Source organism: Sinohyriopsis cumingii, chromosome 14 (genome assembly GCF_028554795.1).
Source record: "Sinohyriopsis cumingii isolate HCF-2022 chromosome 14, ASM2855479v2, whole genome shotgun sequence".
Taxonomy (NCBI): domain Eukaryota; kingdom Metazoa; phylum Mollusca; class Bivalvia; order Unionida; family Unionidae; genus Sinohyriopsis; species Sinohyriopsis cumingii.
The window spans coordinates 19,538,558-19,561,229 of NC_142974.1; the positions used below are offsets into that span (position 1 = coordinate 19,538,558).

At 35.8% G+C, this 22,672-nt stretch overlaps 1 protein-coding gene and 1 long non-coding RNA gene across 2 annotated transcripts in view; both read left to right on the top strand.

Moving 5' to 3' along the window:
• Positions 1–5,569, top strand: LOC149783370 (uncharacterized). Its single transcript, XR_016414013.1, has 3 exons — positions 1–201; positions 619–738; positions 3,522–5,569. It is a non-coding gene; the product is annotated as an uncharacterized LOC149783370 (long non-coding RNA).
• A 5,675-nt stretch (positions 5,570–11,244) lies between these two features.
• The window catches only part of LOC149783371 (uncharacterized), a 91,590-nt gene continuing 80,162 nt past the window's right edge, over positions 11,245–22,672 (top strand). The window contains exon 1 of the mRNA XM_089931600.1: positions 11,245–12,396. Within this exon, the coding sequence (XP_089787726.1) occupies positions 12,259–12,396 (138 nt within the window). The 5' untranslated portion in view covers positions 11,245–12,258. The remainder of the gene's footprint in view (positions 12,397–22,672) is intronic.

Genomic DNA, 22,672 nt, shown 5'->3' on the forward strand with positions numbered 1-22,672 from the left:
ACTGTTCTTCAAACATTGCATCTTATTGCAAGAATCGAAATTAGCATGGGATTTTATCTGCGTGCTTACAGAAGGCTGCACTCCACATGCCGGCATTCAACAAGAACATGAACTACAGGATAAAAAGAAGCTGCCTCATCTCAGAAAACAGAATTACATCACTCTTAATGTCTCCACTACATACAGAAGCATGAATTCAAGGTTCTCACTTTATCAATAACGTATTTTTGGATAATTACATGTTTTCATGAACTAATTTATACTACATGGATAATATATCAGAAGAAATAAAATACCATACCTTATGTATATCAGTCAGTTATCTCCCTTGCACCAGACATGACATTTCAAGAAATAGAAACTCACATGTTTAGTGAATGGTTATGAAAATAAAGAGAAGATTTGTGGAATATTATATTAGTCCTCAATATTGATGCAAATGTAAGTAAGTCATTTAATAATTTCTCAGTAAATTTTACAAGGTTTAAAAACCAGTATTTTTGTTTGGTTAAGGTATTTTTACTCCCTAACTTAAGCCCATTATTGTTAATTTCATGTGTAGAAGAAATAACAATATATATATCTATATTAACTAAATTATTAACCTTTTTATTTTAGATGGGAATGCAAACTGCTTCAGCTGAATTGTTGGTGCTTGTAAAGGATGTTATATATAGTACAGGTGCCTTCAGACTGTTCTGGGACTCATGGGGCACTGCCTCCACATTTTTGTCTAGGGTAAGGTCATCAAACTTTCACTTCTCATTTTTCTTATTGTTGCTTTTGTCTCCTTTAATTCCTTTATCATAAGTATATCTTCCTTTTACATACATGCTTTCCTCCTGTTTTTAAGTCCATTTGACTCACTATACTTATTATTTATATTTGGCATTTTTCTGTATTTTATTCCCAGATTTTACCCCAAATCCAACATAACTGCTTAGAAGCTGTGATCTACTATATTTAGTGACAGATTGGATTATTGCATTAATTTTATTCACTATACAAAGGAGGGAAGCTTTCTATTTGCATTACAAAGAGGATGGGTAGGTGACTTTTGTTCAAGGACTGGGGGTTAGTGACCTCATGTATCTGCAGACAGTGTCAAGTGTTAAAAGCTTATACTTTAGAATAGACCAGCTGTCTCAGATGTTAAGTTCTGCATCTACCTAACAAATGTAAAGTCCTTTATTTTAGATGAATTGCACTTTTTGAAGTAGGAGAGGTACATACTAATTGGTACATTGACCTCTGACCTGGTTATTACATAATATGATACAATGTGATTTATCCCATATCACCCATGTGAAGTTTAATAAGTGCTGATATAAGTAAAGCTCATAGTTAAAACAATTCATTTTATTTCCAAAACGTAGTTGGTAGCAGAGCACAAACATGAAAGCAACAGCTGAAATAGTTCAGTAATCATTACATACACATTAATATAAGACTCAGCTTGGTACCTCATAAAACTGTTGTTGACAAGTGAGACTAAGTACACTTGTTACTTGTACAGTCCTAAGCTATATCACAGATTGTTGAAAAAATTAAGGTTGGCTATAAGTATAATGGTGCCAATTGTACAATCCCAGGTGGGCAGAGCTTAAGGTGTAGGGAGCATTGTATTTAGAAATAAATATCATACTAGCTATGATTGGTGCATTATGTAAGAGTTGTAGTTTCTGTTAAGATAAAAAAAAAATATCAAGTCTCATGGCAACATGTGAGATTATGTTAATTTATATCTAGATCATATTTTTTATTTATTATTTTTTTACCCCAGTTTAGTTTCAGCAGAGTTATCTCTCTTAAATTCAGTTGAGTACCTGGTTCTGCCCTTGTCGAATTGACAATCTAACATTGTTCTCCTTGACAGTGTGTGACATTCATGCTGAAGTAGGACAGAAAGTATATTTATTGCACAAAACATTAGCATTGAGGTCTGTGGAAAAACAATTGGTACCATGTTACCTGCTGTCACGAACAGCTGCAGAACAAATCCTCAGATGCAGTAGGTCCCACTGGACAAGTTCACATCCATCCCACTAATTTTTAAGGTAGAGGGCATGAGCTTTGTGTTTATAAATTTACTCAAAGCTAAATCTACAATTTACTTTGAGTTAGCTTTAAAAATGGATTTGCTTGTTTTGGTGACTGCCTGTCAACATAATGCAAATGACAGCAAAGAATGTCATATTCATTGGAATGTACTGCTTTAGAAAACCTCAATCAAATAACATATATAGAGGTCACAATCACTTCTGATCAGAAATGGAGCCTTCAATTCAAGAATTATGCACCAAAGCAAATTGTGCTATAGCCCTATTAAAATGTAAATTTGTCATCTTGTTCGCAATATGTGAAAGAATTAGCTTTCAAGGGTTGTGGTAGAAATATTTTAGAATATGCTTGCACAGTTTGAGGCCACATTTCCAGGTTTTATAAGATGAAAATGAAAATCTCCTAAAGTAAGCAGCCAGGTTAGTTCTATCCAGTAATGACTTTACTTCAGAAGTATAACCTCAATATTGAACAAGTTGTTCTTACAACCATTAAATGAATGTAGACTGGAAATTAGATTCATATTTTTCTACAAAAGTCTAAACGAAAAAGAAAAACTATCCTGTTACAGTTTAATCAAACCAAAAAGAACCATAAGAAATCAATGTGAACATATTTTGTATGATATCATACACTTAAACTGATAGTTACAAATTCAGCTTTTCCTCCGAACAACCAAAGACAGGAGTTGTTGCTACAAATCATCACAACTTCCAGATTCTCAGAAAACCATATTGAAAACTCTTAAAAATTATTATGGACACATTGTTTTCAAAAATAAATGCTTGCTGTATAGGTTTGACACATGGTGCAAAAATGTTGTCATGCATCACCAAACAAAATCAAGTAACTTAGATTGCAAATGAACAGTCAACTTTGTTTACATTTTTATGTATGTCTGTTATAGATGTAAATATATCAAAGTCAAAATGTTTAATTGCAGAACTGTGTAGTTCATTATAATACCAGTGAACGTTGATCGTCTATAAGGCTCATTTTGATTCCTTGTCACAGGGAAATATTCAAATTTGCTCTTTAAAGGAGATAAAACAATAAAAGCAGTGTACAACAGTGGGGCTATGGGTAGTCTTCAACGTAAAAGCTATTAGATGTACAAGGAATGAACCTGAATACCTTAATTAAAGTCTGACAAATATGCTTTCCTCAAAATTCACTGGTTAGATTTTTTATATATATTTAAGGCATAATTATTCTCATTTTTCTGCAATCTTAGTCTGATGAAAATATACCAAACACAGTCCAGAGAAACCTTTTTAAGAAATTATTTCATTTTTTTAGTCTTCTCAAATCTTACTCACTGTGCCAAAGGTCATTCCCTCATTACATTTGTAGCTTGAATGTGGCATGTTAAGATATTCTATATACACACTTCATACAATTTGACTTGAACCAATCTCCAGTCATTTTTTGATAAAGTTCTCCTTTTCTTTTTGTTGTAGACCTGAATATCATGAAGGGTACTGATAGTTGCAAGAACATCTTAGATTTCCTCAGGAATCAACTACGCAAGTTGCTCAGGAGCTTTTAATTTACAAGCAAGGAAATATCAACTTTATTTTAGTCTCAGAAAGTACGGTATTATGAATGTTCATTTTTAACTTGTGTTCATAAATTGGATGAATGATTGCTGATCCATGTATGCATACTGTACTTCATGTGTATTGGTTACACACTTCAGCATGCACACTTTGAAAAATTGCCTTGAAATAACTAAACTCTTTTATTTGCTACATTTTGAGATTGCTCAATGAATTTTGCTAATTGTTTTGACTGGTCCATGTAATAGCACCAGACACTGAAGAATTTATAAACTACTAAAATGGATGAAACTGACTTATGAGAATGTAATTCTAGGTTTCAGTGGGAAGGATAAAAAATGAATTGGGATTGTGTTTGGTAGCAGTTGCTCATACGAAAACATATGGATCATTGGGGTGATGTAATGAAGGAAAAGAAGCAGAAGAAGTGGTGTTTTATTCAAAATTGCCTAAAGCGTAAGCCTATTTTCACTTGTCACACTTCTATGTAAGTTCATTCAAGATATTTTGTCATTTTTCAGTATTCTTAAATCTAATTCACTGTGGCAAAAGTCATTTCCTCATTACCTCTTTAGTTTGAATCGGACATACTAAGATATTCTAAACACACTTTGATAGTAATAAAACATTGTAGAAGAAGGGAGCTAACTCAACAAATGTCAGAGTTAAGTTGTGTTTCTTCTCACTCATTTTGCTAATGAACTATTTAAACCTTTGAAAGTTCATATGAAATGTTTTAATTGAATTATTTTACCTGGTTGCTCTATATGTACAGTAGACACTTTCTATAGTTTGATAACTGAACGATACTTAAATTTCATGCTTTTACAATCTTTTCTACACATGCTGAATCCATATATTTCATCCTATTTACAATTACTTAAGTTATCATGGGATATTTATATATACATATGTAATAAACTAAATTGTCTTGCAAATATTCCGTAAGTATCAATGAATATTCACTACATGTTTTTGGACATTTGTTAAACATTGATAGGATTGAATTCATGTATTCCAAAAAAAATATTCTATTTTATTTCACTAACAATGAATTTCCCATTTTGAGAACTTGCTAAACCCCACTCACCCACCATTTTGTTTACTTGTACATCATGTTCAGAGTTGATCAGTAAGACAAAAAATATAAAAAGGAAAGAAAAGACAATGGGAATTATCACTAATCAGCAGAGTTCATATTTTTTTTAAAGTCATGAATGGCATTGCTCAGCAAAAGATGTTAATTTGCATTTTATAATCGTGCTTATATTTTAGTAGAAAATTTGAAGCAAAAAATCAAACCCTGTCAGATGTGTTCTTGTTTCATCAATGACAGAAGTAAAACATCACAAGACTATATAATACTGTTTGTAAAAACTGGTAGAATAATAAAGAATTAGACACAGGGTTCCATCAAAAAAATTCTTTCTGATTGTTTTATGTTGCCATGATATCACTCATATATAAAGAATTTCAACAATTTATTTTTCTAACCTTTGATATATTTTGCGATACCTCACTATGTCAGAATTTGAAAATTATGAAATTAAACACAGATCAGATTAACTTATTCCGTGTTAACACATATCAGTTGTGATAAAAGAATTACAAATCTAAACAATAACATTTCTTGTTTCCATCTTACTGTCATGTTCATGGTATATTTTGATATGTTTGGAACAATTAGAGTTTTAGATGAAAGTCAGTCCGTGGAATACTTGAGGCTTTTATCTTGAATGCCTTGATATTTTATTTTTGATATCTTTCCACATCCCTCCTACATCTTTACCTTGATAGGAATAAATGTTTTACTCTTAGTCAGGAGGTTTTATCTGTACAGTGGCCAGTAATGTGTTGATGGGCAATCGTACATTCATACATACATACATACATGCATGTGCACACACACACACACACATACCTTGTTGTGTTTCAAGATCTTGTATAATCCTGAATTTGATTAACCTGATTTATCTGTTAACAGGAAATAAAGTCAGTCAATCATACATACTCAAAGGCTCTAGTCCGCATGCATACTTCCTTCTTTGCTCAGGAACGTGTAGACAATTAAACCCCATAATGTTTTGTTTTTATTTCCTTTTCTTATTTCTGTAGGTTTGCTGCTTTATTACTAATATTAAAATAATAAATGTTAGTATTGAATCCATGTATCAAACTCAAGTCTGCCCACGTGCTAAAATAAACCTGCATGGAAGAAAAAAATGGTTGGGATAACCTTATTCCAGTGAATAAGCAATTACTCCTAATGTTACTGACCAATCATTCTTAGAGGTGCTGATCGCAGACCAAAAATGTAAATCCTCTTGTCTTCACAGAGGATGATGAAGAAATTGTTTAGCCAACACAGACAGTTCACATTTGTAGCAAATAAATAGATAATATTAAAGTTAATGAGGATGGCCATTTCTTTAATAAATACATCCACCTGTAAACATTGAAATTTGAAGTTAAAACATGAAAAATTCATCCCTTTGTTTATTATCCGCTTGTGTATGCATTATCAAGACAGTATGAAACAAGATGTGGATGAAGAGGTAAAAATAAAAGAGAATAACAATGAGAAATACATGTACATTTCAGCTAATAAAAGTTTCACAGTTGATAGGTTCATGAAATATATTAAGGAAGTAAATGTGAAAAAAGTTAGATCTGCAGATAGCTTTTGGTTCATGGGCCAAGCTCTAAAGCAGTTGGTCAAATATTAAATGATGACATATTCGCAGGGAAAATGAAACATTTTGGTGGAATGGAGCCGACATTTTTTGAGAAAGGACATCTATACATATGAGAACTTCTGTAGTTCGCACAGTGTACAACCCAAAGAAAGTTCTTAATGACTGAATCAGACAGAGTTGATGATGATTATCAGTATGTAAAATAAGTGATTGTACTGTTTAGACCTAGAAGCTTAAACTACATAGCAAGAACGAGTGACAACCAACAAGTTTGTATAATTAAAAATATATATTTATTTCCCTAAAATACAAAGTAAAAGAACTAAAAATAAGTGGTTAATGAATTCCTCAAATTTCTAAAATGTTCCATCAATTCCATCTAATCTAGATACGTTCCAAAGGTATTCTGGAAGAAAACTGCAGTGTCCTTGTGTGCATAAGAATCACTGTTTTAAATCCAAATGTTCTTCAAATGAATTCACCGTAAATCCAAAAGATATTATATCCAAAATATTTCCTGTTAAATCCAAATAATTCAATCCAAAATATTCTTGAATGTTTCATGATATATCCAAAGGATATTAATATGTCCAAGTCTTTGAATAAATGTTACAGCACTGCAGTTCCAATGAAGGATATCAAATTAAATACATAAAGCTTTTAAAATCAGTTTCAAGACAAATATCAACTTTAAGAATGAGTGATTCCACATTCTACTTTGCTTATATAGAGAGATATATTAAGCTAACAATGCAATAGTTAATAGGCCAATTCTAGAAAGTGATTCCAGGCCTTCTGTGAATCATCTAATAACTCATTTACATTCAACAAGCTATTCCATTTCAAGTCAATCAAAAGTTATCCTCCTTGAATCACATGTTTACTACATTCATAAACCATGGAATTTATGAATGAAATAGAAAAATATGTATATATGAATCATCTCTGTAATAGAACCTCTTCATTAGCATTAAAATATAATGTCATTGACTAAATGGTTCTTATTAAAATCATCATTTTACAAATAATATACATAATACACTGTATATACATAATAGTAAAAATCAACATTCTAACATTGTGTGGTCTACATGACTATTACGTGATAAGATAATTTAATGTTGTGTGACATCTTCGAAACAATTAGATTGTCTGTATGACATACTAAACCGATCTTTATTTCGGTACAGCAAGACTAGCTCATTGTGAGGTTTAAAAATAGTTGGTTCTAAATTAGAACTCTTGAACTATTATAATATACACGTTATTAAGGATGGAATTCAAAGGTTTATTGCATGTAATATTATATGAACATGAATATCACGACCAAATGTTTCTAACCAGGATGGTACTAACAGCTGCCTTGCTAGGCACTCATCATTAAGAGGATAGTGTTAGGACTGGTCGACCTGGGGTCAGGATAATATGACTGGGTGGGATATCATGCTACATGTCTGCGGCATGGCGCCTCAGTGCTAGTTATCATTATAAACTGTCACACTGCAGACATCGAAGCAATATCACTTAATTTTTGTTAAAGCTATATTAAAAATCCAAATCACACACACACTCTAACTAGGAATTAAGAAACATAGTATATTATTTGTACAGGTATTTACACAGGGTCGTAGAGATAAATCATGGGCCCTGGGGTAAGAAACACCTGGGCCTCTTCTTGTTCAACAAAATTTTTCTTTTATAAAATTAAAAAGTGTTGTTTGACATGGGCCCCCATACTGGCCCTGGCCCTGGGGATACATCCCAGGCTGTGCCCCACCCTCTTGTTGGCCCTGCATTAAATCTTAAGCCTCTGCTATTTTAGATTGCATAACATTCATAATCAATTTAAGTATTGCAACCTCATCTGTCCCCAAAATATGGAAAACTGCAAAAGTAACTCCTATTCACAAATCTGGTTCTAAGGATGATGCTGATAACTACCGGCCAATCTCAATACTACCAAACTTGTCAAAATTGATTGAAAAACATGTCCATGCTCATTCATGTCATATTTAACCAAACACTTGCTGTTACACTCTAATCATTCAGGCTTTAGACAGAAACATTCATGTGAGACTGCCTTCATCTCCCTAACTGATAAATGGCTTCAAGCACTTGACCAAGGTAGAATAACATGATCTGTATTTGTAGATTTCAGGAAAGCTTTTGACATGAGGATCATGAAATCCTTTTGAAGAAACTAAAAATCTACAAGTGTGATGAAAGAACAATTAGATGGTTTACTTCATACTTAAGTGAGAGAACACATCATAACTGGACCAATTAGATACGGAGTACAACAAGGCTCAATTCTAAGTCCATTACTATTCATTTTATTTATTAATGACCTAACACTTTTACTAAGAGACTCAATATCATCTCCAGATCTCTATGCAGATGACACAACATTGTCAGACATCCAAAACGCAAAGCATGGACTCGAAATTTCTTTACAGGATGCCCTAAACAAACTAGAAAACTGGTGCACATGCAATGGCATGGTGGTAAATACTGGTAAAACTAAAATATTACTTATCTCAACATGGCAAAAAAGAAAAGATCTTGATAGTGATGAACTATGTCTGATATAGAAGGATAAAAATTTGCAAATGGTCTGTGATGATAGACTACTTGGTGTTCGGGTAGATAATAACTTATCATGGACTGAACATATCAATCATATCAGTAAAACAGTCAGTTCAACTTTATGGCTTCTCAAGAGGATAAGACAATTTCTCCTGAAAAGGCACACAAAAAACTATTTTATAACAGTTACATACAACCCTATTTAGACTACTGTAATACAGTATGGGGTAATTCAAATGATAAAAACATCGCAAAACTGGCATATCTTCAAAAAAGAGCATTAGGGCTAATATCAATCCAGAAATAAAGCAAGGAAAATTTAGCTGGTAAGTTAAAAATATTACCTATTAAAATTCTAATCCACTTGAGGAAATTAAGCCAAATTAATGTACAGGATATCCCATAATAGTTCTCCTGAATATTTTACAATCACTATTCCAGTATCGGCTACCTGGCAATATACCCACCTAAGATCCGTATCTACCAAACAGTATAAAATTCCCAAACCAAACAAGGGGTTATTTTGAAAAAAGTTTTAACTCTGCTCTGGAATAGTATTCCAGTTGAGATTAGAAATGCCCACTCAGTTTCCTTCTTGATCCAAACCAAATATATCCAGTGGTTTCAGAGATGCAGCTAAAATAAATTCCTTTGAATGAGGGCCTCAAGGTAGATGAGTTATTATCTAATTGTGTTACCCTGTTTAAAGAAAGTAATTATTATTATTGTCATTATTATAGGTAGGAAATTCATAATGATGAAAACATGAATAATACACACTCTTTAATATAAGGTTGTCTCTTTAATGAGATAACTATTTTTTTAAATGTCAGTTTTGCAAAGCAAATTTTCTAATGACCAACACCAGTTGCAACTTTCAAAGAGAATGTTTACGCAAATAGACAAATTGAAAGTGGTTGCATTTCACATAAAGAATATCTGACCAAGTCATAACAAAATCAACTTCAATAATTGACCTGTTTAGAAAAATGGAGGCAGTTTAAATCTTAGAATATAAAATTTAAAATTCCCAACAATCTGGTTTGTCATAAATATCCCAACTCACTTCTCCTTACTCCCCTTCCCCTATCTTTCTTCATCCAGGTGGCAAGAGAATGTAGATGGGTGGAGACAAACAGAAAGGAGAAGAAAACAAGTAATTAAATATGAAAATATTTCATATCAAAATATCTAAGAACAGATACATTTGCTAAATGGAAACATAAAAGTAGTTTAAAAGATTAATGCAACAGTAACAATATGAATTTACTCACTAGCAGATTTCAACATATTATAATGAAATATTCTACAAAAGGAAAATGTGATCAATGCAGATCAAGGACAAAGAGGTTCATTTAAATTCATTAGTATAAATAATATAGTGGATTCTAGTCTGCAGGCACATAATAGGACGTTGATCTATATGTGTTGTCAATGGAACTAACTTAATCAAATGTTGTCTCAAATAAAAATCCCATATTTTATGTGTCTAGATATATTATGTTTCAGAACCTCATGGTTGTATGAACAACTATTGTAATCCCAGGTGATGGATTCAGGCCCTCTATCCATTTTGAGGCTACACAGGCCTCGAGCAAAGTGGGTGACTCACATGGCTCATATGCGATGGTGTTCTCAGCTCTGAAGTGGATTGTTTTGGGTTTAACAGTTAAAAGTTTTACATTCAGGTCTGGTTAGGTTGGTAAAACCTAGTCAGCTACCAGTATTTCAGAGGTGGAAGTTGTTGTGGCATTTCAACTATGTAGTTTTGTCACATACTCTAGAAGAATCATTTTTACACATTTATCATATCAATTTAATATTGTTTTCAATATAATTGTCACCCATGTGCCCTGCATCAGCAAATTGTTTTCCAGTGTTATTCCTTACGCTGAGATTCTTACTTTCCTCCTTACAGTCCTCAACCTAAATTTTATAAAAATATTAATTTTATAATCTTATTGCTCACATACATATTTGTACCTAGATTTTTTGCTCTCTTCTCCTACATACTTCATCATGAAGATAATGCTGTTACATAAACGCTAAAATGAAATGTCTCAGGTCTGCTAGAATGCCAAGGTGCATGTCTTCTGCAAAATATATTCTACTGATCGGACACAGCTCCTGACAAAGACGCAAACAAATAAGAAAAAAATCCAAAAGTGTATACGAATGAAGTGTCTCCGGTTGACCAGAATGATGTTGGGAAAGTTTTGATAACTTTAAAAAGTGGCCTAAACATTTCAATACTGATTTCAAAATGGAGAAAGTGGACTCAGATAAGGGTTGGCCCTACTACTCACATGATGTCAGTCAGAACACTTATCAGTTCACCACTAAGTTTTTCATGTTGTTGCTCTTCTCATTCTTCTTGGCTGCTCCAGTGACCTAAGTGGTTAGAGTGTCTGCTTCGGATGATGGAGGTCACAGGCTCGAGCTCTGGCTGAGTTATGCCAAAGCTTTATAAAAATAGTATTAGCAGCTGCTTTGCTTGGCGCACAGTTTTATGAGATTAGTTAGAACTTGTCGGCCTGGTGTCAGAATAATGTGTCTGTACGGGACATGATGCTATATGTCTGCATGATTCCTCAATGTTAGACTATAGACTTCCTCACTACCGATCTGGTTAAAATCAGATCTCCACTGTTCTCCATGAAGATCTGACATCAACTGCTACGGGGTCGTGTTCTGGTGACCTTTGAATTAGCAAATGGAAATGCAGCTTTTGGAAATTTGAAAGTGAATAAACATTGTGGGCTTTTGGCACACATTGATTCTCCTCAGTCATACTGCTTAGTCTCCCAAATGCAAAGATATAAAATGTCATCTGGCTAGCTGATAAAATTAGCGATTATGCTAATAACATGGGCCACCAGAATATGACCCCTAAGTAATCACTATCAGATCTTCAAAGAGGGTAGAGGAGATCTGATTTTAATCAGATTGTCACACTGCAGACATCATAATAATATGACTGAAATGGTTATAGTTACGTTTCAAATGAAAAAACCCACAACAAAAACACAAAAAAATCAAAATAAAAAACAAACAAACAAACAAAACAAAGAAACTCTTTTTCTTCGCCGTCACACTAGGTTCCAAAATCAATAGCCGTAAGCCTCTGTTTCCGTCTCTGTGTTTATTATTATCCAAACCAAGTGAAAAGTACTCTTCATAAAAGAGGTAAATGTCACAAGAATGTACTTGTTGTACCGTACTCGAAACTGAAAGTGTTAATTACTAAGAAGTCTGAAGTAATATTACATAAAGTTTTGTAGACACTTAAAAGATTTTGAAAAAAGGATTAACTTGATCACAGACAAATAGAAAGCAAGTGGCAAAGAGTCGAGGAAATGAATTACGCTCATTTGGACAGTAGCCCTGTGTGGCTTTATGCCCACCCGTCCATGACTACACTAGCAAGGCAGATAGTAGAGACATGTTCCAGACAGCATCCGACCCCATCCAGTCCCTCTGGGTCGGAAAGTAAGGTACAATTTTGAAGTGGTAGTCAATAGCAAGTATGATCATTATGGAAACTTATTATTTTATTTATCACCTGGTATCCTTATTTACGATGATTGATTGACTTCGATAATTGATTGCCTGTCGGTAGGCACACAACATATCTGATATGTAACAAAAGATGTATAGCAGTATCTTATCTGATATGTAATGAAAGATGTATAGCAGTGCTCTCAACAGTTTCTGGATGAGGAGTCCTGGACTCTTGATTCTTATAACTCGCGAGTCCCCAATCTATTTATGAGAGTCCCTGGCATCCGCTTTTTTGTTTCTGACGTTTCTCAGCGGCGGCTACTGGTAGCGGGTCAGGCATAGTCTCAATGGATCTTTTGGATGAAATAAGGTTAGAATATCGGCCGCTCACTAGCAATTAATTTATCTATTTAGACTGACCTTTTTATGCAGATGATAAGTAAAATACCTCTTCTTTTCACTTGTAGTCTTAAATCCTTCAGAACACACACATTTTCTGTAGTAATTCCAGTGAGAACAGAACACCTATCATCTGTTGACCTTTTTTAAATTCCTGATGCATGCATGGAAAGCAGCATCACCCCAAGGCAAGGGTAATGCTTGGAGAGCGTCAAGTGAGTAATGTATCAGTAGGAACTGACTAATGCTGTGGACAGAGCAGCAGTTAAGTCATGCTGCTGTCAGGGCAGAAATTTGATTTTGTCAGAGAGGGGTCATGTCAGAAATTTGAGATGGAGAGAAAGATAAATATATTTTTTAATCCATAAACTGTATTGGGGTCAGTAATAATAAAAATAATAATAATATTTTGTTATTAATAGGAGTAGTATTTTCAGCCTTTAGTTATTACTATTCACCATGATATTATTGAAAAGCACACACAAACCACAAAATACATACATATATAACTTTACACAATATAGTATAACCTGATGGCAGCATGACTTAACTGCTGCTGGGGCCCCAAGTGGCCTAGTGGTCTAAAGCGCTCTCCATTACGGATCACTGCCATCTCACCTCTGTCTGCGTGGGTTCGAGTCTCGGATTCGGCCAATGTGGGTATGTGGGAAAGCTTGCCAGTAGCTTCTCGTCGGTCGGTGGTTCTTTCTGGGGTTTTCCAGGGTTCTTCCTCCACCAATAATACTGGCCTCCATGTATAGCCTATCATGTGCTAAAAAATGGCGTTAAACCCTATAACAACTTAACTGCTGCTCTGTCCCAAGCATAAGTCAGTTCTGACTGATATTGTCCTTGCTACATGCTCTCCAAGCGTTACTCTTACCTTGGATTGATGCTGCTTTCCATGCATGCATCAGCAATTTAAAAAAAGGTCAACAGAAGATATATACATATGTATTCTGTTCTCACAGGAATTACTACAGAAAAAGTGAGGGATTTTACTTACCATCAGCATACAAAGGTCAGTCTAAATAAATAAATTAATTACTAGCAAGCAGCCAATGTTCCAACCTTATTTTGTCTTAAAGATCCATTATGAGATTCAAGTGCCTGACCCAGTTGATCTCTGCTACCAGAAATGTCAGAAAAAAAGCAGAGATCTACTTGTTGGTCTAGGGAAAACCCTCACTTTCTAAAGATAGAAAAGAAAATGAAAAAGCACATGTACATTATTTTAATTGAATTCTCATACATTTATAATATACTTAACAGAAGATATCTTTCAGTAAACAGAAGGAAAAGTTTAAACATTATACACAAGTTTAAACATTATTCATATACATTTATATTATATTTATAATGTTATGCCCAACAACATTAAAAACAAAAAATAAACCACAACATTACAATCGTCAACAGTTAGTTTCAGTCACAAGAATGAACGTTTGGAATAATAATGCTTTTTAGTTTTCTCTGCAAGTAAAATAGCATTTCCATTCCCACCAAAGAAACTTGCATAAAGAAACACCTGGTATTACACTGTATCATATATATGAACATAATTAAACATCATTAAATGAAAAACAGAAAGAATGAAAAAATATACGAAGCAAATTAAATATCAATGTTAACTAATAAACAGTGTTAAATGCCTTAAGAGTTGGTCCTAATGAATAAAGGCGAGATGTAACATGTCCTCAATAGAAAAGATGAATTAATATTGTACATGTGTTGTACCTAAATACATGTAGCTTGAGACTGACACTATGATCATTATAAACAACTCTGTTCTGACCAGGGTTTGATGAGAGAATCCAGCAGGGAAGATTCGACAACATTACCATCCAGTCTTTAGTGAATGCAGTGATGGATACTAATAACACTTGCATCGTCTTCAAACCCCCTATTGAACTATTTAGCCCAGCAAAGATTGTATCACATTAAGCATATATTTTGCTAGTCCTACAATGCTGCGGCGGTTCGAGTCTAGGATTCAGCCAATGTGGGTATGTGAGAAAGCTTGCCAGTAGCTTCTCGTGGGTCGGTGGTTCTTTCCGGGGTTTTCCCGGGTTCTTCCTCCACCATTAATACTGGCCGCCATGTATAGCCTATCGTGTGCTGACAAATGGTGTTAAGCCCCAAAACAACAAAAAAAAAATAGTCCTACAATGTAAGAAGTCTCCTCTGATGTTAAACATAAATATCAGGAGAGATGTAGGATTAATATTGTGCCATCCAAATGATTTTAAAAACAGAAACTTGATGTATGTTTTATATATAAGTGTGGCTGGGTTATGTGAGCGTTTGCACATGTGTATGTGTGTGGCATTGGTATTTGACAGTGATAAATGTACCAATAATATCTATCTTTCAAAGTGTATTGAATGCTTTGAATAAAAACCCAGAGAAGTTAATTGTTTTTATTCACATTTGAATTTCCAATCATTTTCTATAGGTTCATATGGAAAGATAGGTTATTCTAATTGGATGACATTACAGTACTTTATTTTGTCATGCACACTGACCCCCAATTGGAACTTGATGTTACGTATATTCAGTTTTAATTGTTAGGGTTTTTTCTCCATGAGTATATATTATGTATAATTACAATTTGTAATTGACCTTATCTGAAATCAAGATCTTTATGTACCTGACTTGGGATACTGATGTTGTTTTATTTTTTTGTGGACAAATGATACGTAGTTAATATTTATCTAGGAGTGTTGGTTACATATTAGGATCATTATCAGTAAAGATGAACATGTTTATTTGGATCAGGTTCTAGGATATTGGAATTCTGTCAGGAAGAATCTTTTGTATCCAATGTTTCCATGTTCTTTATTATTATTGTCATACCATACTTAATCTATTTAGAACTCAGAATTTTCTAGAAATTATGTTTGGACCTTCATCCTGGCTCTCATTTTGTGTCTTCGTTATTGTTTTATATAATCTTATTTGCCGAGTGGTCCAAAGCGCTCTCCGTTACGGATCACTGCCATCTCACCTCTGTCTGCGTAGGTTTGAGTCTCGGATTCAGCCAATGTGGGTATGTGAGAAAGCTTGCCAGTAGCTTCTCGTGGGTCAGTGGTTCTTTCCGGGGTTTTCCCAGGTTCTTCCACCACCATTAATACTGGCTGCCATGTATAGCCTATCATGTGCTGAAAAATGGCGTTAAACCCTACAACAATTCCAACAACTAAAATATAATCTTATTTACTTGAAAAATTATTCATCTTACTTTAACATCTTTAGCAGAACAATTGTCTATTGTTGTGTTCGGTATTTGGTTTGGGTGGAATTATTTATTCAAATTATTATTCACTGGACTTAGAATGGGCTCTTCAAGAATATTCTCAGACATATTCATTTGGAATTGTAGTGAATTCAGACAAGGATATCTTGGAATATATTATTGTAATTCATCAAAAAACTTTTGTCACATTATCACACTTCAGGAAACTGGTACTTTAGTACTTTTGAGACTAAAGGCACATCAACACATTCTGCTTTGGCTCATTTTTGGAATACCACGGGAATTCAGTTGGAACTGTATACATTTGGACTTGTGATAAATTTTTTTAAAACTATTTCTTGTTTAAATTGCATTAGTAAGTTATATTAAATTTTCACTTTTTATTCTAGGGAAAAAATTATTTATTGAATTTTACAAAACTAGTTGGTTTTCACTCTTTTCTGTAACTTAGTTTAAGACCATCAGGGTCAAGCTAGACTTGAATTTTAGGGAGAAGTGACTTTTCCTTTTGGAGAAGTGAGAGTCAGCCAAATAGGAAGAAGTAGGAGCAATGCAAGCAACACTAAATCTCTCTCTCTCTCTCTCTCTCTCTCTCTCTGTTGTTTTCATTCTCTTATTTTGAATTATGCACATAATTTCCCAGTATGCATATTTGTATTTAACACTAGGTTTAAGCAATCATTTATTTTTAAGTTGAAAATATTCTGAGTTATATCTGTGTTATAAACACATTTGGTGCATGTTTGAAAACTATCATATTCATATTCAATGTATTTTAGCAGCAGAGGGGCTGTACAGACCGAAACTTTTTGCACAATAAACCCCTCCAGGAAACTATTCCTCGATAGAGGGCTTATTTCGACGAAATAAACCCTTCTATTCAGAATACAGGACAAAAAAAAATGTCCCCCGAAAACTCGAAGAGTTTCCAGGGACAAACTCGTTGAGTTTGCACTGACAACTTGGGTTACTTCAATAAATCTGAAACAGTTTCCGTGGCGGGGTCGTTATTGAAAAATCCATGGGTCGGGTCCATCCCCTCTGCTGCTCTGGGAAATGAGTTTCCAAGGAAAAACATTTTTATGTTAGCGGAATTAAATCATTGACAAATAAATAATGGCAAATATTGGAGAAGCACATACGACTAGATTAGCTCGAGAACGTCTCGAAGCAATTCAGAAATTTCTTCCTGTCCGTGATAGTGTCAGACAAAAATTACAATTAAGACAGCAAGCACGGGAAGGCTTTGCAGAGACTACGGAGGAATTATTTAAACCCGTGACCAAAGCTACTGAAAAATCCGCAGCTGTTACCAAAGAGGCTTTAATAGAGCAAAGGAAAATTTTACAGGATATTTCAGCTGGACTTAAACCCCCGCCTCCACCCGATGAAGTTGTTGTGTCAGTACCTGCTGGTAAGCGAGTAACAGGGAGAATTACTGACCCCGCCAAAAGATTTACGCCGGATTATATTGAACTTCTTAAAAATGTACCAGAAGAGAAATTACCTGAGACAATACTGTTAGGATTGATTAGAAGAGATGTGTCTTTAAACCCAGAACACGGTTCTATGACAGATGATAATTTTATCAAATATTCGTATTGTATACGTGAAAATAAAAAACAAATCAGCAGGGACGATACAAAATACGATAGACTTGTAGATGCTATACGTAAACTTGAAATTCCACCATCGCAACCTCAAGAAGAAAAATCACCGTTGCAACACACAGAACGACAACAATATCCTTCACGGCGAAGAGCAATAGATCCTGACCTAACTCCGTTAAGTGAATACGAGGCTGCATCTGAAGGAAGTCCGCGGGGCCAAAAATTCAAACAAACTAGGTCGCCGATAATTAGCTTAACAACATCTTCTGAAAGTTTGCCTCAAGACATTTTATCCCCAAGAATTGTACCATCAACAGGGGAGGGTTTAGGATCCGGTTTTATTGCCTGCCCTAATAATATCATCGATGATGTATCACGGTTGGAAGTTCTCATCGGAGGAAGACGTGCCGGAAACAATTCTCCGGAAATTATAAATGAAGCCGCAGATATCTGTCAGAGACTATTTCAGCGTGGCATCATGGATATCAGCATCTACCGGGGGCTCATTGATGAACTCGCAGACGGTTACCACAGCGACTAATAATTAAATTTGCTAGCAAATTCAGTTAGATAAACAATAATTAAATAAAATGATACTACACGATTCTTTTCGCAGACCAAGAAGTGTCAGAGTAGTAAACTCACGATTACCAGTATACGAGGTTGTTTACGGAGATGGAGTCGGTGATGTTGTTAGGGATTTAGTCACAAGAATCGCTCCGAAAGCTGGACCGTTAGCAAAACAATTCGCGATGAAAGCCGCTGATGTTGTCAAGGATAAAGCCATTGGCACTGTTGGTAGTCTTGCCGGGAAAGCATTTCAATCAATCAAGGATCGACTAGCACAGCTGATACGAAAAAAAAACCCAGTCGAGAGGTTGGTGCCAGTAAAACTACCATCCACTGAAGCTATGCCGGCAAATGTTAGTAGCGTAGTAAATAAGGCCGTAAATCAGAAATTAGCTGAGATCGCAACAGCAGGAATTACCTCCAAAGCGTTGCAAGATAGTGTAACTGCTAATTTGATAGCTGGTAGTGGTTTCCGGTGACGATAACATTTTAATTAGATCATCACAAATAATAATAATGTTTGCACGAAAATCCAATGACGCGTTTGATATGTCCAAACCAGTACTTAAAGATGATTCTGTACGTGATTTTCAATATTATTCTTATGAAGCACGTGATCCTAACCAACGCGGAAGAATTGAACTACAGGTCCAGGATACAAGTAGATACTTCTTGCCCGCTGAGGCCTTCATCGAAGTTGAAGGTAGGCTTTTAAAGAATGATAACACTAACTACGGAATCGGCGACCGAGTTGGATTTGTTAACAACGGCATCATGGCGTTATTTAAATCCGCTATTTACATGATAGATGGAAAAGAAATTGAAACAATTCATGATAACGTCGACGTTGCCACAACAATTCTCGGGTTGGCGAGATACTCGGATGATTACACCAGATCAGCCGGACCATCAATGATGTTTGCAAAGGATATAACCGACAGCCCCAAGAACAGGAATGTAACAATGAATAATGCCGGTGACGCAGTTGCATCGATGAACGAAAATTTTAATTTGGGTTTTGCAACACGTAGATCGATGTTAAGTGGAGATGAAGAGTTCTCAGGTGTGATTCCATTGTCTCACATCTTTGGATTCTGCAGAGATGTCCACAAGGTCATATTCGGTGCCAAACACACAGTTGTACTTGTGCGAAAACCTGATGATAATGACGCTATCTGGCGAGATGCTGCTGTTGCCCCTGGTCAGGTAATACTAACTAAACTGTGGTTGTGGATGCCAGTGTTGTCTCCGTCAATCACCGAAGAACAACGACTGTTGTCTTTCATGGACACGGGCGGTAAATCACTGCTATCCTGGAAAACAACAACCACAGACGTTATTCAGGGTGATAATGGTGGGTTGTTTACATGGCATATATCATCGCAACAAGGAGTATCAGCACCACGACATATTTTCATTGCATTTCAATACCGTGCTAGAACAGATAGCCAGGAAAGAAATCCAATGGTATTTGATACACTTGGAGTTTCTGAAGTTTCGTTGAGAATAAATGGGCATCAGGAGCCATCTGAGGATATATTAATAGATTTCGAACATCATCGTGTCGCACGCGCGTATCATCGTCTGATGTCATTTATGGGGCGCGACCTTAATGTAGACACTGGCCTGCAAATATCACAGCGAGACTTTATGAGTTTATATCCGATTTATTACTTTTCGCTGGAACATCTTGATCTGGTTAAACAATCTGTTGTCGACCTACATTTCCGAGCTCGTGTAGGTGTTCCTGCTGGTGGTTACAGAGCGATTGCTGTCATACTCTCCGATAAAGCAATGCTGCTTGAAGGTGTTGGCGGACGAATGAGGGTCATCGACGCTCCAATCGAGAATATGTAACGCAATTAAAATCAAACTTAGGATATAATGTCATACAGTCATGTTAATGTCACCTTGACTTCCGGTCAAACGAAGAAATTGCAATCAAAGAACGCAAGCACGTGCGGGACATCAATAACACTAAAACGAGATCAGATTACTGGTGGTCCAAACAAATTGTCGTTGACTAATACTCAGCTTAAACATTTTAATAAGGCACTAACAGCAAAAACCGGTGTCCGACTTGATTTCTCTGCTGCAGCTATCAAGGACATGACTAAAACCGGTGGAATATTTCCTCTTCTCGCAGCAATACCGGCGTTGATTGCCGCGGCAGCACCAGCCGTAGCAAAAGCCGCAGCACTCGGTGCAGTTGGAACTGCAGCTGGAATGGCACTAAAAAAGGCAACGGGAAAAGGATACAAGAAAAAAAAGGGACGCGGTCTAAGACTACCAGGAACTCCACCATCATGGTATCCAAAAAAATTCTAACGCCGTTGAGCAATTTTGATTTACTCGATGCTGTTAAAAAATTGCGTGTAAAACATTTCAGAGGCGTATTTATGCGAGATCAATTACCGCAACGACCGAATAATCCAGAAACTGGCATTATCAATCTCGACAACAAAGATGGTCCGGGAACTCACTGGGTTGCTTACGCGATCGATCCACGTGGAATTATCTATTTTGATTCGTACGGTTTAGCACCGCCAGTTGAGTTTCTCAAGTATGTCAGCAGATTTTCTAATGTTCCAGTGTGGCAGTCGACGTTACCAACACAAACATTAATTGATCCGCCCATTTGTGGGAGGGAGGTTTTAAATGTTCTTGATGCAATCTCAAGAAATCCAGCAACTCCTCCTCATAAAGTAGTGTATGAATATACCGCATCGAGAAATGCTAGCATTTGAAAAACAGCAATAAGAATAATGGTGGATATTTACGGAAGACCTTTCACACGAGGAGGTAAACCAAGCACAGATGCTGATCTCTCAAAATATGCGACCAAAGATGAAGTCGATAATCTTTTGAATATAGCTGGAGTTGACCCAGATGAAGTTGCTATTTTCCAAGACAGGCAAGGAAAACTAAGAACGAGCAACATTAAGTGGAATGATATAATTCGCAGAGTTCTTGGAGCTACCAAGGATAACTTCGTTGCATTTAGTGATGGCGGCCGGATCAAGGACTCGAATATATCAATCGCAAGCATCAAAGACAGTATTGATAAAGGTGTTGATAAATGTGTGAAAAAAGCCGGTGACACGATGACAGGCGAACTCAGCATGAGCGGCAACAAAATAACCGCGTTAGCGAATCCCGAATCCGACCAGGATGCGTCAAACAAACAATACGTGGACATCGTCAACGGTAAACTAAATACGCTGCGTGCAGAGCATGATGTTCACGTGGGCGCGTTTACAAGATTTCGAAGAAACTTCGTAAAAACTGATGAGGTCGTGGATAAGTTCTTTGGGACTCCTCCAGTCGTCGATGTAAAACTCGCTGATGTAAAGACCGACATTAACACGATCAAACAAACACAGCAGGATATCGTATCGGGTATTCCTGATATCGTTAACAAAACCAGTTTGATTAAAGTTCCCACTGGAGTTACTCCGGGGCATATCACCAACATCGTATTCACGGTATCATCGGGATTCGCAACATGGTCACGACAAAATAACACTATCAAATATACAGCAACAGCCACCGGTGTTTACAGGTTGTCTGTGTTTTCAGCCGCTAAATTTGAAATCTTCACAACATATCCTTGGAGACATTCCACCGATAAGTATTCCGGGGTTTGCACTGTAATACTAAACAGCGGAACCGAGGAAACATTTATGCTTGAAGCCGAGGACGATAGTTTAACAGCAACATCTTACTGGTTTTGTTTGGAATTCGTCGCTGCAACGCCTCAATTGGTTACCGCGTAATTGAATAATGTCAACGACGCCAGATGCTCAACAATATCGATACAATCAAGTCCGTGAGTGGCAATCTGAGTTAAAAACTGTCATCGAAGTAACTAGTCAAAAAGTAAAAAAATACAAGCGCCGCATAACAGTGCTGGATATTATGGTTTATTCAGTATCTGCCGTTGTTGCATCTGCCGGAGCAATACTATCAGCGGTCACTCCGGTAACTGCAGCAGTCGCCGCCACGATCTGTGTTTCCGCGGCCACAACAACAGCTGGAGTTTTCGGCATCATAGCAAAAAAAATATCATCATGTGCTAACACAAAATTACACGATTACACGACAAAATTAAATACAGCCACGACCGCATATCAGAAATTATCATCGCTGATATCATCATCGTTAGACGTGCAAAGTAGCGACGCTACGATATCAGATTCTGAATTCAAACTAATGTCAGATGCGTACAATGACTATTTGAAAACTAAACAAATAAATAATGTCAATAGAACTGCTTCAACAAATAGTCACAAACACAACACCGGTAAGGACCACAATGATCTCAGTGTCCTCGACGACACCAGAATTCGGTATTAATTTTCGAACTCCAATTCCAGTGAGTGAAATCGCGTTAGCAAAGCTCAGTGTGTATCACAGCTGGCCCAATGTTAGGTC